Raw genomic sequence first — 17,478 nt, forward strand, 5'->3', positions numbered from 1 at the left:
AACTCCGTCTTAGCATTGAAACGTGTAATTATCTCATTATTAATCAATGTCTGCTGTTTAGTTTCCAATGTAACCTGTGAGAGAACTTTAATTGAGCTTTCAATTGATTTCAGAATAGACCATATACATTCCAAAGTGTTGGAGTCAGATTTCTTTATCATAGAACCAACAGTTAGAGCTCTAAGCTGCTCATCTTTCCCATCGACAGCAGTTCCTTCCTCCCTTTCTCTACTTAAAAATGATGTATAATTAGCAGCTTCATGGGTCTCTGGTGTAGAGGTCATAACCAATTCCAATTTATCAGGTATTTCTGCTGCTTTTGCCATTACAGGTGAAAGTGTATTGATGTCTCCAGGGTAGGAAGCCTTCTTTGGAGATCCGGGGCTCAAGGTGACATCTAAAGTCAAGGGGGGTGGTATATGCTCCTCTACCAACCCCCTAGCGACTAAGCTCTCCGGTATTAAGGGTCCTGGTCCTGAAAAAAACCCAGGGATCTGTAGTTGCCGAGGGTCTATTGCTGGTGAGCTTGCTATCTCACCCCTCAATCTCCCCTTTCTTTTTGTGTGAGGCATATATATTATGAAGTACAGATTATTGCAAATACAGAAGATCTTATTACTGGGTCTTTAAACAGTTTTGCTCAGAAAGTCACATTTAGATCTCCTTATAGGGAGGGCTCATGGGAGAGACAAATAATTATTATAACGTACCAGCTGCAAGTTGATGTAGTGCCGTCCAAAATAGTGAAGGAATTCAAACTTGTTCTCCAAAAAATGCCCAAAGTTCTTCCAAGCCGCGCGCGCCGGCGTCGGCTGCGCGCCGCAGGAGGGGCGGTTTTAACAGCTACCGACCCTCCTAAGTACATCAGCTTCCGGGCCGGCAGATGGCAATCCTTCGGGGCTCAGCTGTTCCTTGGCCTCCGGCTGTCAGCTTCCAGGCCGGCAAATGTCTATCCTTCGGGGCTCAGCTGTTCCTTGGCCTCCGGCTTCCACTCGGGTAGGGCAAGACTCTCCTACTCCTCTCTCCCTTCCTCCTCGGGTGTGGTTGTATATTTAGATGACATCTTGATCTTCTCTCAAGATTTACAAAGCCACCAAGCTGACACGAGGAAAGTACTTCAAAGATTAAGAGAGTCTTTACGCCAAGCTCGAGAAATGTGCCTTCCATCAGGAGTCAGTTCCCTTCTTGGGATACATTGTGTCCAGCAAAGGTTTTCAAATGGACCCACAAAAGACCAAGAGCATACAAGACTGGCCTCAACCCACCAGGCTAAAGGCACTTTGGTGCTTTCTCGGCTTTACCAATTACTATCGCACATTCATCAAACATTACTCCTCCTTAACAGCACCACTTACCACCATGACTAGGAAAGGCGCTAACCCTTCACAGTGGTCTTCAGAAGCTATTGCTGCCTTTTGAAGCATTCCTCAAAAAACCTTGCCTACATCATCCAGACCCTCGACGACCATTAATCGTCTAGGTCGATGCCTCCGATGTCTGCGTTGGAGCCATGCTCAGTCAAAACAGCGATACCCATACTCTGCATCCATGTTCCTTCTTTTACGGCGTTTTACCCCAGCCGAAAGGAACTATGGTATCGGCGATAAAGAACTGTTGGCTATTAAGTTGGCCTTTGAAGAATGGCAACCTTGGCTAGAGGGGGCTCAACACCAAATAACCGTATATACAGACCACAAGAACCTGGAATAATTGCGTCATGCACAGCGTCTCAACCATCGACAGGCTAGGTGGTCATTCTTCTTTAATCGGTTTAACGTTTTGCTCAAATACCGTCCTGCTGATAAGAATGTTCGTGCTGACGCCCTCTCATGTTCATTTGTGCCCAAAGACATTCCAGACTAACTTTGCTGCATCATTAGTTCTGAGAAGGTGGTGTTGGCCGCTACTCATTCTGTTCCAGTGGGTAAGGCAATAGTACCTCACAACCTTAGGAAAAAGCTGCTAAGCTGGTCATCCTGGACAGGCCCGCATGCTAGCCACTTTACAGCGGTTTTATTGGTGGCCTTCTATGAAAGTGGATGTACAAGCTTATGTGGAATCCTGCGTCACTTGAACCTGACAGAAACCTCCTGCCGGACATCCCTGGGGTCGTCTTCAGCCCTTACCTGTTCCAGATGAGCCATGGACGCACATCGCGACTGACTTCGTGGTAGACTTGCCAGTATCCAACAGAAACAACACAATTTGGGTCACTGTCGACCGCTTCTCAAAAATGGCGCACTTCGTGGTACTACCCGGATTGCTATCTGCTCCTGAACTGGCCAAGCTCTTTATAAAACATATTTTTTGCCTGCACGGCATGCCTAAGCATATACTGTTAGAGGTGTACTGTTCACAGCCAAATTCTGGAGGGCACTATGTCGAAAGTTCGTCATCTCCTTAGACTTGACATCAGCATACCATTCACAATCAAATGGTCAGACGGAAAGAATGAACCGGATACTTAAGCAATTTATTCATTTATATGTTAACTCCAGGCAAAGCGATTGGGCAGATTTACTCCCCTGGGCTGAGTTCACCCTGAATTCACACCCTGCATCTGCTACTGGATCTACTCCATTCCAGATAGTGTACGGCTGTCAGCCTTTGCCTTCACTTCCTTTACCTTTGTCGGTAACATCTCCTGCAGCTCAAGCCACAGCAGAGGAACTTCATCAACTTTGGGGAAAAAACAAAGATCACCTACTTAAGGCAGGACAACAGGCCAAAAGGAGCTATGATGCTCATCACAGAGCAGCGCCCCAATTCCAACCAGGAGATAAGGTATGGTTCAGTACCAAATTAATTCATCTCAAGCTGCCTTCTGTCAGATTCGCTCCACGATACGTCGGACCTTTCTCCGTCATTCGCTGCCTTGGCCCTCTGACCTATAGCCTGAAATTGCCTTCATCCATGAAGATTCCTAATGCTTTACACGTATCTCTCTTGAAGCCTCTCATACTCTCTAAGTTTTCAGCTAAAACTCCAGATCCAGTACCTCTTATTGTGGAAAGAGGACATTACGTATGAAGTAGATGACATCTTGGACGTACGTAAAAGAGGGAAGCACTGGGAGTACTTGATTTCATGGGAAGGATACGGGCCAGAAGAAAATAGCTGGGAGGCTGCTACTAATATCCTCGACAAAGAGTTGATTTGCCAGTTTCACCTAACTCACCCAAGGAAGCCGAAACTCCCTTTGGAGGGCCCCTAAGAAGGGGGGTACTGTTGCGCCAGTCGCAGACGGCTGCACCCTCTGTTGCTCACCTCTTTTTTTTTTTTTTTTCCAGCTACTGCTTCTCTTGCCCGGATGGCCACCTCTGCCTCTGAACGCAGACCTCCCTGGCGTCCCCGGGATGGCGTGGGCAATTGCGTTCACCATTTTGATTCGGGAGTTACCTAGGGCACGCGCGCGCCAGCCTCCTTCTTAAGCACGTCATAGCAGGAACCTTGGGGACGTCCCCGCCGCATGACGTCACTGCCTACCTGTATTCAAACTCACTGCTCCATCCTTCCTATAAGTTAGCAAGGACTTCCTTCCTGCTGAATTCCTTTCATTAGACGCCTGTTGGTTTCTGTATCCTGCTCGAATGCTTTAGGTATCCGCTCCTCAGGGACCTTGCCGCGTCCTGGTCATCCGCTCCTCGGAGGGCCTTCTCTGTTCCAGCCTTCGCTTCTTCAGAGTGAGTATTAGAGCTACTCTGTCTGTCTCTCTCCTACCTCGCTTGTCTTCTAAAATGTGGATTCTCAGCTTACCCCGCTTTGTGGACCACTATTGGATCTACCTTCCAAGCTTACCATCTACAATGTGGATTCTCGACGTACCCGGCTCTGCGGACCACTACCGGATCTACCTTCCAAGCTTACCATCTGCAGTGTGGATTCTCGGCATATCCCGCTCTGTGGAACACTACCGGACCTACACTATAACAGCGCTTGGAGAGAGGACAGGTTCCAGCGCATCCCGCTCTGCGGGCCACTACCAGATACCATCTCTGGGTAATCATCACTCTGGACTGTGCTACACTGCCCTTTCTAAGGGCACCCTTCCTCGTTGCAGTATAATAAATATTCTCCTCTCTGTGTCCATTACTGCTGAGACCCAGCCTATCGTGGTGAGTCCCCACAGGGCTCCTCGCTGTGGGTGGAGTCAACTCTTGCCACGATCTAGGGTTCACTATCAAGCCAAATTATAACACACATCATACTCATCCTAGTTCCTGCCTAAGATGGTGTTGGACTTACATCTTAATCTTTCTTCCATCATTTTTACCTTGGCTATGTGTCCATAAAGGTGAAAAGCTCCTTCATTCCTTAAATTAAGAGAGTTTTTTCCTAATGTGAATTCAAACCCATAGAAAGTCCATTTTACTTTTGTTTCTTATGACTCCACTAGAACTGGAATTGTGGAAACAAAACAAACCATTTATAATTGTATAGAAGATTGCATCTCCTTCTATGCCCAGGCAGTCCTGACCTCAAAAGGGTAATGGCAATGTCAGTTGCCTCTCTATGGTGTATCTTCATAGAAGAGGTTTGCAAAACAGCAACATTGTCCACACATTCACATCCCATTTCTGTCTAGACATGGCCTCCCATGGAGATAGTAGGTATGAACTGTCTGTTGTCCACAGTCTCTTTGAGGGAACTATTTTTATAATTTCAGGTTGCCTTCCCTTTTTATAAAAAAAAAAAAAGAGAGAGAGATTTTCTACCTGTTGATGGGTCTTAATTATCTCTCTTCATATGTGCTGTGTATATGTTGAAGATGACTTGTAGGGCATTCTGCTTGTGTGACTCAGTGAACCCACTTGTCTTCAGAGATAGTGAAGTTACTTGCCTAGGACAAGCAGGATGGTAGTCTTCACACATGGGGTGACATCATTGGATGGAGTCCGGAACGGAAAACATGTCAAGGTTTCTAGAACTTTGACTAGGTACACTGAATATGCTCAGCATGCCCTATACCACATGTCTATGTAGGGTCCCTCTTCAGTCTCTTTTCCACGGAGCTTTCGCTTCACGGTAACTTGAACATGTGGCTTTTTTTCTAAAAAAAAATTGTTGGAAAACATTTCCACCAATAGCTTTCATTTTTTTGCGTCTTTTTTTCAGTGCGGGTCCCTCTCCGATTCCCTCTAGTGTCTGTGAGGTTTTTCGTCAGTTTGGTAAGTTTTCTTTCGCTCCCATCCCCTCATGGTGTCTGTGCCCGTTGGCGTTGATCACGCTCTGTCTCTGCATTTGTTTTTCGTCCCATTCAGTTCGTATCATCATGGCCTTGTCTGGGTTTCCGTCGATGCTCTCAGTGCCTGAGGACTATGTCCATTACGGACCCACATGATGCGTGTATCCTCTGCCTGGGGGCATCGCATGATGTCCTAGGGTGCCGCTCATGCGACCAAATGGTCCAAAGGGACGTCGTGCTCACCTTGATAAGATAGAAAAGCTCTTCGGGGTGAAGAAGTCTAAGCAATCGGCATCTGTGGCATTGACGCTGAAGGACCATGTAGCGCACTAATGGACACAATCGGCAAGGTCATCCACTCCGATGCCGCTGGTAGATAGGGACACCGGGAACCGATCTCTGTCGGTCTCTTCCAGGTCGAAGACATAGGTTAGTCGTCATCGACCTCAGCACTGGAGGGAAACCAAGGAAGCATCTGCACCAATCGCCTTTGCACGTTGCTGGGCTTGACCAATGCTTGCCGTGATGCCTCCGAAGCGACCCCGTGGAGAGGAATGCCTATCTTCCATTAGTGCCAGGGTTCCATGATGGTCTCCACCTGTCCTGGTGTCAGTCGCCGATCCACTTCAGTGATCCGAGGAAGATCTGGCCACCATTCCTGCCTCCAGTCAGTTTTGGCATCAGCAACTTTCGAGGAGGAGTTGGAGCACAGAGTCCAGCTGGCGGTCAATTGGGATCTGCGGGGCATCGAGCCTATGGCACCAACAGTATTGCTCTCACTGTTTGGAACTGCTGCTGGAGTGTCTCAGCGTGCTCCTCGGTATGTTACTGACCCAACTGGTGCCGGTTAACGGAAGGCCATTGATGCTCAGCGAGGCATCGATGCTTCCCCCGACCAATGCAGTGCTCACCGAGGTCTGCAGCCTCCCTTCCAGCTTTGCCGGGGCCTGCATCAGTGCCTAGGTCTCTGGACAAAGGCCGAGCACCATGGACCCATCCCCTGTGGATTACAGCGAGGATGAGGCCTCTTATGATCTCTGGGAGAATGACACTGCAGAATCCTCCTCCGAGGATTCAGAAGGTCTTCCCTCAGAACCATCTCCTCCAGAGGAATGAAGGAGGTTGCTGACTGAGGATCTGACTTTTTCATGTTTTCTAAGGGCAATAGCGGAGGCCATCCCATTTCAGATGATGGTGGAGGAGGATACCAGGTAGAAGATGCTGGAAATTCTCCAGTTTGTGGAGGCTCCTAAAGAGATCATGGTGGTCCCGGTACAATTTAAGGAATTACCATTGAGGATTTCTCCTGTGAATAGGAAGACGGGCGGGGTTTACCTCGTCCAGCAGGCTACTGGATTCAAAAAGCATCAGCTGGCACACCAATCGCTAGTGGTTGAATCCGCGCTTAAGATAGCCAAGCGCTCTCAGCCTCATGCCTCGGCATCCTTGGAAAAGGATCACAGTGATGGATGCTCTTGGGAGGAAAGTATTTCAGGGGACTATGCTCATTGTCCGCATTGCCTCCTACCCAGGTCTACATGAGCCAACACTCTTGCATCCTCCGAAAGCAAGTGCAGGGGGCGGCCGAGCGGCTTCCTCAATAGCCTCAACAGCAACAACCTGGAGTGTGAAAAACATAAGGTGTATTCCACCTATGATGTTTTCGAGATGGCAGTGAGAGTCTCTGCAGCGGAATGGAATGGCTGCGGGCCTCTGATCGCTGACCGAAAGTACAGGAAAGACTTGCTGACCTGCCATGCACAGGAGAGAATCTCTTCGGAGATAAGGCAAGGGACGTGGTGGCCCAGTTGCAAGATCACCATGAGACCCTCTAGCATCTCTCTGCCAGCACTCCACACCCACCCTCCTCAGCCAGAAGATCTGCGAGACAAGGTCAGAGGAAGTACTATCGTCCGGCCCCTCGCACCCGTTCGCAAAATTTGAGCTCATGTGGCTGTCCCTGGCAGCAGCAAGCTCTCAAGCTCCAACCAGCACCCCAGCTAAATCCCGGAACAAGGTTTTGACTGGATTGTAGGCAGCATAAGCCAACCACCTGTACCTGACTGAGATGCTGGGGCTATATGGTTCTTTGCGAATCCATGGCCCAGTATAACCTCAGACCAGTGGGTTCTGTCTGTCAACAGTTCTGATTAAATCTATTGGGTATTCCGCCAAATTCTCTTCTGTACCCTTTTTTAGGGGCTGCTAGTGCATCAAGAGGTACTGTTAAGGGAGCTAATCCGCCATCTTAACAGCCAGAGCAGTCAAGCCTGTTCCACCAAGGAAAAAGGGTCAGGGTTTCTACTCCCGGTACTTCCTGATTCCAAAGAGAGCAGAGGGACTTCATCCCATCCTAGACCTGAGGGCCTTGAACACTTTTCTAAAAAGAGAAAAGTTCAAGATGATTTCCCTGGGCACCCTGATTCTCCTGCAAAAAGGGGAGTGGCTATTCTCTCTCAATTTAAAGGATGCGAATAACCACATTGAGATCTTTCCAAGTCACAGGAAATATCTCAGATTTGTGGTGGGAAAACAGCACTTCAAGTGCAGAGTGTTGCCGTTTGGGCTAGCATCAGCCCCACGTGTCTTTACAAAGTGCCTGTGGTGGAGGCGCATCTCCACAGACTGGGAGTGCATGTTTTCCCCTATCTGGACAATTGGCTGATCAAGAGCACATCTCAGGCAGGTGCAGATCCATCCTTGCACCATCCAGGTGTTGGAGTCACTAGGGTTTGTCATCAAATACCTGAAGTCCCATCTCAGCTCGTCATCTCAATTGGACTTCATAGGAGCCCTGCTAGACGAGGCCGAGGCCGCACTCCAGGGCGCTCACTTTGGCATCCATAGTGGAGGCGATTCAACAGAGCCAGCAGATATCAGCTCGACATATGAAGCTGTTGGGCCACATGGCCGCAACTGTCCATGTTGTTCCCTTGGCACGTTTACACATGCGCAGAGCCCAATGGACCTTAAGGTCGCAATGGTACCAGGCCACCCAGGACTTCCAGGCTCGCATCCACATCACTCAGTCTCTCTCTGGGACTCCTTGTCCTGGTGGTGGGTTCTCTCAAATTTGGAGCAGGGCATATCTTTCCAAACTCCCTCTACCTAAATTGTCCTTACCACGGATACGTCCACCCTGGGGCGGGGTGCTCATGTAGATGGGCTCCGCGCCCCCAGGGTCTGTGGTCCGCCCAGGAAGCACAATGTCAAATCAACTTCCTGGAGCTCTGGGTGATCAGGTACGCTCTGTGGGCTTTCAGAGATCGACTGTCCAGCACAGTTGTCTTGATCCAGACAAACAACCAAGTAGCAATGTGGTATGTCTTCAAGCAGGGACGCCCGGGGTCGTACCTCCTGTGTCAGGAAGTGGTCCAGATCTGGTCCTGGGCTCTGTCCCACAGGATGATGGTCCGGGCCATGTATCTGGCCAGAAGGGAGAAAGTGATAGCGGACAGGCTAGTTGAGTCTTCAGGCCACATAAGTGGTCACTGGACCAGAAGGAGGCGAACCCAGACGCGGGCTTGTTTGCATCCCCCTGCAACAGGAAGATGACTCAGTTCTGCTCCCTGTACAGGTCAGATGGCAAAGCAGCCTCGGATACCTTTACTCGCCATTGGGGCAAGGGTCTTCTGTTTGCATATCCTCCGCTTCCTCTAGTAATAAAGACTCTCCTGAAGCTTCGCGAGTACCATAGGACTATGATCCTCATAGCCCCTCGTTAGCCGAGACAGCTCTGGTTTCCACTCCTTCGAGAGTTGTCCTTCTGGAAACTGATCAGTCTGGGGACTTCCCCAAATCTCATCACACACGATCACGGCATGCTGCAGCATCCCAGATCTCCAGGCCCTGTTACTTACAGCCTGGATGTTGAGAAGCTGATTCTGCAACTGCTGGATCTTTCTGAAGACGTGTCTCAGGTCCTGGTAGCTTCTAGAAAGCCTTCCACTAAAAAGTCCTATGGACTGAAGTGAAGGAAGTTTTCCATGTGGTTTGAGCAAAAGCCCTAGATCCTTTCTCTTGCCCCACACACAAACTGCTTGGCTACCACCTTCACCTATCAGAGGCTGGCCTAAAAACCAACTCTGTTAGAGTTCATCTAAGTGCAAGTGGAGCATACCACCAAGGCGTAGATGGTACACCCATCTCTTTTCAGCCTACAGTTGTACGTTTCATACAGGGCCTGCTTCAGTTGAAGCCTCCCCTAAGGCCTCCCGCTGTGTCTGGTGAGCTCAACATGGTGCTAGCTCAGCTGATGAAAGCTCCTTTAAGTCACAGGTGCGCAGGGCTCACTTCAGCTCACAGGGTCAACGGTCTCCAGGCCTAAGTGACTTATCCACCTTATACCAAGTTTTATCATGACAGGGTGGTCTTGCCACACATGCCCTAAGCGTCCGCCTAAGCTGGTGATGGACTTCCATCTTTACCAGTCAATCATCCTGCCAACGTTCTTTCCCAGGCCCCATTTGCACCAAGGCGAACGAGCACTGCACAGTTTGGATTGTAAGAGAGCCGTAGCCTTCTGCCTGGAGAGGACAGAAGCCCATAGACAGTCCACCCAACTTTTCATTTCTTTTGATAGGAGTAGATTGGGAGTTGTCGTTGCCAAACAGGCACTATCCAGTTGGCTAGCATCTCCTTCTATTATGCCCAGGCAGATCTGCATCTTGGGAGTCATGTCAAGGCCCACTGGCGAGCAGTTCCTGTGGAGGAGATTTTCAAGGCTGTGATGTGGAGTTCTGAAAATTTGCATCACATTAGTGGATAGGGATGGTCAATGTGACAGTAGATTTGGTTAGTCTGTGCTCTGGAATCTCTTTGAGGTGTGGCACCCAACTCTCCCTGCCTAGGGCCCATTGTTTGGGTTTAGGCTGCCTCCCCCTCTGTTACCAACAGCACTGTTGTTGTGCCGTTTGGTACCTGGTTGGTGTCTGTTGGACCCCTTTTATGTTGGGGAGCAGCCTGTAGCTAGGGATTCATCCATGTGTGAGGACTACCATCCTGCTTGTCATAGGAGAAAGCAGACTTGCTTACCTGTAACAGGTGTTCTCCTAGGTCAGCAAAATGTTAGTCCTCACGAAACCCCCGCCCGTCATCTGGAGGAATTAGGTTTCTCCTATTTTTTATTATTTTATTTTTATCGTAATTCTATGTTATGAGACTGAACAGGGACCCCATATGGACGCATGGCATAGGGCATGATGGTTATGCTCAGTGTACCTAGTCTAAGTTCTAGAAACTTTGACATACGTTTTCTGTGCTGGGCTCCATCCGATTGTCACCCCATGTATGAGGACTAACATCCTGCTGTTCTAGGAAAACACCTGTTATGGGTAAGCAACTCTGCTTTCTCTGGAAACAGTTCACCAGTTACACAAACCCCCCACCTACCTCCTCTTTGGAGTTGTTGTCCTTCCAATCAAAGCTAAAATAAATGGAACTGGAGAGAACTGTGGTACCACTGCAGTATGGGAACTATCACACATATGTAGTGGAGGCTTTTGTCTTTTCTAGAAAGCTCTGTAAGAATGTTTCCATTTGGTGGCACAGAACTTAATTATTTGACTAGTGAATTGGTGTTGAAGTATACCTGTTACAGGTACACAGCTTTTTTTTTTATATATATATTTCAGGAATAGTTCTGGAAGTTCTCAGTCTTACATTTGATCCTTGAAATTGCTTATGCTATTTCTTTTGTCTTATTTTGTATAATGTATATATGAAGTGCTTATGCTGATTTACATTGCTTTGTTTTTAGATATTGTATATCGCCTAGTGGATCTTGTTGTCTTGTCGAGTATTAAGCCTCAGTAAATGAATATTTGTCAGGCTTCAGTAAAGTAGGATATGGCATTTTCCCTAAGAAAATAAAGGATAAGGGGTCATGATGAAGTTGGAAGGAGGCAGCTTATAGAAAAATATGATGAAGTACTTCTTTACTGGAAGGGTGGTGCATGCATGCCTGGAATAACCTACCAGCAGAGGTAGTAGCAACCAATCTGTGACAAAAAGTAAGCATGTTTGGGTCAGATGTTAAGAGAATAAGAGATGGAAAAAGGTGGCAGGGGCGGCACTGAGTGTTGAAATAGTTATGGAAACTTATTTTCTCAGTCACATGGAACAAAATAGAAATTTGGCAGATGGGGTGAGCCAGCTGGAGTCCATCTATTTCTTAGCATTCAGACAGGTTAATCCATACCAGTGGGTTACACATCTGTATCAGTCAATGGAGACTGAGCAAAGCTGACGTCGTGGTATATATATACCCCTGCACCAGCATCAGCCCGCCTGTATTCTCCGTCTCCAGCAGATGATAGACGTACATATCTTGTACTAAGGATTACTTTAAAAAATAAAATTTAAAAAAAAAAAGGAAATTGATTTGCCCTGCTCTCCTGTGGTGATACCTTATGGTCCCTCCTGCAGTCGAGTTTTCCTGAGGTGATATCTGAAGATCCTTCCCACAGATGAGTGCCTTGGGTTTCTGGCATGGACATTAAAAAAAACCCAAAACAAAAAAAACAGTTGAGGCTAGTGGTTGCAGGATACCGAGCATAACGATGAAGGCCTTTGCCCTCTTCCCCCACAGCTGGAGACAGACTTCAATTTAAAATTGTACCAAATCCACTCCCATCTATTTTCATTTACTATATTCTGAAATGGTTTGGTAGCAGTTTTTTTTTATCATGTTGCTGCAAATACTGTTTTTGTTTTAATAAGAGCCCTCTACCTCCTAGACTGGTTCGTGTGCTTTTTTCCCCAGCGGCTCGTGCCGTGAACTCTGAACTATACAAGAGTGCTATCTCTAGCCACTGCGACTATGAGTTGGGTCTTTGGGGAAATAGAGGAGGTATTTCATATTCACCTTATAGACTTTATTGATTAAGGGTTTCCTTCTATTCTTTGTCACTAGAGAGAATCCAGAATAAATCGGGCACTTTATTAGCAGTATTTGTAGGCCTATGTAACTTATATGCTGCTTTATCACCAGAGGGATAGTGATGATGATGATGATGATGACCGAAATAGTGATCGGGAGGATGGGCCATTGGAAGAGCAGATTGAGCGATTACAGGAGAAAGTAGAATCTGCTCAGAGTGAGCAAAAGAATCTTTTCCTTGTTATATTTCAGGTAACTATATTTTGTTTTTGGCATATATAGCAGCAAGTACTGCTTTTGTTGTGAGGAGCAGCAAACTATGAACTGGCTTTTTTTATCCTTTATAAATGATTTATATTTTTGCTATAAACATTGTCTGAGTTTTGAGTAGTTTTCAGTGTTTGTCTTTTTGTTAATACACTTTTGGGATCAATTTTTTTAAATTTGTGTGTGTGCCATTTATTTTGTGTGCTTTTATACAGATAGATACTGTAGATATAGAAACACACACACTCTCATTATTAAAAACACCTAATGAAAAACCTTTGATACCTAGTGATCTTCATTAACCTCAGTCCCCCCAAAATTGAAATTATTAATCATTAATTGCCTGGTCAAAAGCTAGGTCTTGCCTAATTTCCTAAACTTTAAATAATTAGCTGGAACTGTTGGGCAGCTAACATTTTCTTGGTAGCTCTGTGATACAGAAGACCCTAATTAAGGCTTGTGAGAACTCAGTGAGCATTAAGATAATGTTATCTTGACAGATTTAACACAGTCTAGACTTTCTATCCTGACTGCCTTGCCAGGAAAAAAGTATCGTATAGCATTGGTTCTGTCTAGTTGAAAATGTATTTTCATCTTGTTGGACTTATATACCCAATATGGCTGTTTAAAATGTAATACTCTTCTTTTACAGCGCTTCATTATGATACTCACTGAGCACTTGGTGCGATGCGAAACAGGAGGGATTGATGTGCTTACTCCTTGGTATAAGAACTGTATAGAAAGGCTACAGCAGATATTCCTACAGGTGAGCTGATGAATTATTCCTAGTAGTAAAATCTTGTAGAGTACAGTTTGTGGTATGTCCTCTCATTTGTACCCTGTTGATGCTGAGCGTTGGGTCTCATTCACGTTCCAGATTGTCTGAAGCCTGTCTTTTGAATCAGAGCTAAAAATATTTATGAACTGGCATTTGTATGCTGATAAATGTTTATATTTGAAAGAAAAATGGAGGATGAGCACATATTAGCAGTAATATAAAATTCTATAAAAGTGACTGCTGTCTTGAAGCAAGTTAATGCTGACTTAGATCTACACACCCCTAGTGTTATGTATCTATAGTCATACAGCACACACGTACTAAATTTAACTTTTCATTCCCTGATGTTTTTGCTTAAAAAGTATGGGAATTGGAGTTCTTAGAAATTGTCATGTGGTAAGAGTCCTCAATACCTGTCAGAGTTCTAGACTTAAAACAGTTCAGTTTGCCAGAGATTCATGGGACAGAAATAATAAACAGTAATTTGACTTTTTTTTTTTTGAGCTGCTTTGCATATCTCTAGGTCAAACACCAGTGTGCTGACCTCTGGGAATAAAAATTTAAAGTAATGCCTTTTGGTAATTGAAATTTTATATGTTAAATTAAGAGTTTAAAATTAGCATTCTTTCTCAGAGGACAAGCACGATATGTACTTACTGACTGATCCTGCGGGGTCAGAGCAATGTCTCTAAAGCTTTCAGCATGCTCTACTGAGCATATGCTGTCTGTTCTGCAAAGTGCCCCCACCCCCTCAGTTTCTCTTTCTCAGCAGAGCCAAACAGCTGTGTGTGTTTGTTTTTTTTAAGAAGACTCTCCCTCAACGGTGTTTTTTTCCCCTGTGTGATATCCTTCAGCTCAGTTTCTTCAACCTATTATAACTCTTAAATAGGGTTTTTTGACGACTTACAAGTTCTGCACAGCCATGTATTGCATCGATATCAAGCAGCAGCAATCGGGTTTTTTGTTCAAAATAATCATTTAATTTTGCAGAGGCTTTCATTTTTTGCTCATTATCCATCAAGGAAAAGACCAGTGGCTTCTTAACATGCCCTGCTACAAACCTACAGTGTTGCAGATCCCTATGACAAGATGTGTACTTTGTATGGGGATCAATCACGACATCTGAAGATGCTCCGCATGTAAAGAAATGACTCCCAGAGGCAGTCAATCCCATCTGCAGCTCATGAAAAAACTCTTTTGAATGGATAAGTCTAGGCCATATGCATCAAAGGGCCCAGGAAATGCACCAGATGCTGGTGATGCATCAACCAGGGGCGGATTGGCCTATCAGGGGATCTGGCTTCCCCCGGTGGGCCGGTCGCTCCCATAATGTGATTTTTTTTTTTTTAAACTTCCCAGCCAAAGACAAGAAGAGGGTCTGCTGGCACTGCGGCCCGAAGAGAAACCTGCGGGCAGGGCCGGTGGAAGCACTAGGCCTGGGCCGCCGCGAGCAGTGGTATCCCGAGGGGAGCCAATGCCCCCAGGCGCAGGGAAGCTCATGCGGCGCTGCGACAGGCAGATGGGCAGGGCCGTGGTGAGGCTCACGTCACCACTGCCCAAAGAAAAAGATCGCGTTTAAACACGCTGATGCTCCTCCTCCTTCCTGCCCGTGCGGCCCCGGAAGTAAACGTTGCATGGAACCGCACGGGCAGGAAGGAGGAGGAGCATCAGCGCGTGCAGAAGAGGAGCAGCGCTTACGGGCAGCTGCGAATCATCGCAGCGGCCTGAGAAGAGGAATAGGCCTGGTAGCATGGCCGCCACGGCCCAAGAAGAGGAAGAGGCCCGGTAGCAGGGCCGCCGCGGCCCGATAAGATCAGGGCCGCTGCAGAGCCCATCCTGCGGCGATCCACGAAGAGGAGGCCCAGAGGTGAGAGAGAGGCTGAGGGTCTGTAGAGTGTGTGTGTGAGTGTGTATGAGTTGAGTTGAGAGATTGTGTGTTAGAGTGAGGACCTGAATGTTTGCAGAGACAGCATGTGAGAGCCTGTGTGTATGAATGATTGTATGAGAGAGAGCATGTGACAGTGAGAGCCTGTGCTTGAGCAAGACAGCATGTGGGAGTAAGAGAGAGCCTGTGTGTGAGTCAGACCGCATGTGCCAGTGAGAGACTGTGTGTATAAATGATTTTATATGAGAGCATGTGACAGAACCTGTGTGTGTGTGAGAGAGAGAAATGCATGTGAGAATGAGAACCTGACTGTGTTTGAGGGAAGAAGATGGAGAGAAAAGAAACAGAAAAAAAGACAATATAAAAGGAATTGGCAAAAAAAATAAGAAAGGAAAGGTGGAAAAAAAAAAGCCTGTGACCAACCAGTTAGAAAACTAAGATCAAACAGCAAAGGTAAAAAAAATAAATACATTACTTTTTAGTGATTGGCACATGTAATCTTTGGGAATGTGCAAGAATAGCACTTTCTCTGTGTGGATCTCACAATGTACGAGATCAGCATGGAGAAAGTGGAAGCCCACGGGGCCTGCACATAGACAGCAGAATGGGCTTCAGTGTCAGTAGCAGCAATCGGCACCTCCCCAATAGCTATGTGGCAGCAGTGGAATGAGAGAGGTTCCGAGGTTGCTGGCAAAAGAGAGGGGGGTCTGTCTTTAATGGGTGCATGTGTATGAATGGGACTCTGCCTAGGGGTGAATGTATGTGAATGCATGGGTGCCTGCCTGGGTGTGTGTGTGTTTGTGAGAATGAATGTGTTTATATCTGGGGGATGGGGAGGGAGTGGTGTGAAAATGAATGGGAGCCTGCCTGGGGGTCAGTGTGTCTGTGTGTGAGAATGACTGGGAGCTTGCCTGGGTGTGTGTGTTTGTGTGTATGTGAGGGAGCCAGTGAGTGTGAGAGCATGTGTGTATGAGAAAATCCAAGGGAGTAAGAGTTTGTGTGTAGAGGAGGAGAGAATGTCTTAGAGCCTGAGAGTGTGTCAGTGTCAGTGAGAGCAAGAGGTTATGGTGGATATAAGAGCATGAATGTGTATGTATGTGACAGTGTATGTGTGAGAGAGAATGGACATGTGAGTATGTGTGAGAGAGAGAGGATAACCTCCTAATCCTTGACAATATCAGGGTGACCGGAAATCAAGAGCTCCCACAGAAGGGGACAGCAGGGGCTTTTTAAAATCCTTATTAGTTTTAATTATTGAATATTATTTGAAAATCTGCTCTTTTTGAAATATTTTATTGGTGTTATATACAAATTTTTGAAAATTTCCCTGAGTTAAATTACTGGAGGTTCTATTCATCAGCAGTTTTGAAATATATATTTTTAGTATGATTTTCCTATTGTGATGTTTTATAGTTCTTGATTTTGTTTGATGTTTTATGAGGAATGATGGTATTTTCTGTTTTTCCATTGCTGCATTACATACAGTCTAACTTGTGATTTCCAGTTCAGTTTGTCTGTGCATTTCTGTGTATATTTTATGGTCCCTTTATTCTGTATTTGGTGACTCATTGTATGTGTAATTGGGTACCCATTGGCCAGTATGGAGAAAAATCCCCCGGGCCACTATTATTTTCCCACAGTCCGCCCCTGGCATCAACAATCAGGTCATGAATTAATAGAGGCCATAGAGAGAGACCATAATCAAGCTTAATCTACCCAATAAAAGTGAGGGATTCTGCTTCGATATTAAGTGTTACCAATGTGAAGCAATGAGCAAAGGCAAATAGGCATCAACATCAGTTCCAGTTGATGCATGGTGTCAAGAGCAGGGAGTTAGATATCCTCCCAAGTATCCTGACAGAGAGAATCTGGGGAATTGCAACAGCCTCCAAGCTCCTTGGTCACAATCACTGATACAGCTCTGGTGACCCAGGAAGATATGAAGTGTTGTCCTGCTTCCCATGCTGTCTTAGCATCGGTAATCTTTGAAGATGAACTGAATAAGAAAATCCAAGAGGCAGTGGGCTGATTGGCATTGGATGTCCAATGAATCCTTGAAGTTCTTGGAGCACTGGTAGAAATTCCATCAATACCGGTGCCTGAGAGGCATCTACTTCTGTGCAGACTGCTTCAATGTCTATTTTCAGTGATTCAAGGAGACCCCCCCCCAGCCAGTTGAAGGCCTCCCAGGGTTCTTGGTTGCCAGACAGGTGCAAACTAGCTACCTCATGGCCCAGATCTGGGATTCAGAGTGAGTATGATCGGAGGGTAAGACTATGGATCTCAAAACTAATCTGATCAGAAGGCGTCAACAGGCCTTTTCCTCTCTAACCCCTCTCCTCCTCAAGAAAGGAGAAAGTCCCCACTAGAGGATGTTGTCTTCACCAGTTTTGCTGAAAGAATGTCTGAGGATTTTCCTTTTCAGTTGGAGGTGGAGGAAGAGCCCTATGCAAAAATGTTGGACGTCCTCAAATTTCTCTAGC

At 46.3% G+C, this 17,478-nt stretch overlaps 1 protein-coding gene across 3 annotated transcripts in view; it reads left to right on the top strand.

Moving 5' to 3' along the window:
• NCBP1 (nuclear cap binding protein subunit 1) overlaps positions 1-17,478 on the top strand; it is a 437,475-nt gene that overhangs the window by 404,726 nt on the left and 15,271 nt on the right. For all 3 annotated transcript variants that reach the window (XM_029603603.1, XM_029603613.1, XM_029603623.1), the window contains 2 exons: positions 12,177-12,317; positions 12,985-13,098. In XM_029603603.1, the coding sequence (XP_029459463.1) occupies positions 12,177-12,317; positions 12,985-13,098 (255 nt within the window). The remainder of the gene's footprint in view (positions 1-12,176; positions 12,318-12,984; positions 13,099-17,478) is intronic.

The sequence above is a fragment of the Rhinatrema bivittatum genome, chromosome 1 (assembly GCF_901001135.1).
Source record: "Rhinatrema bivittatum chromosome 1, aRhiBiv1.1, whole genome shotgun sequence".
In the NCBI taxonomy this organism is placed as follows: Eukaryota; Metazoa; Chordata; class Amphibia; order Gymnophiona; family Rhinatrematidae; genus Rhinatrema; species Rhinatrema bivittatum.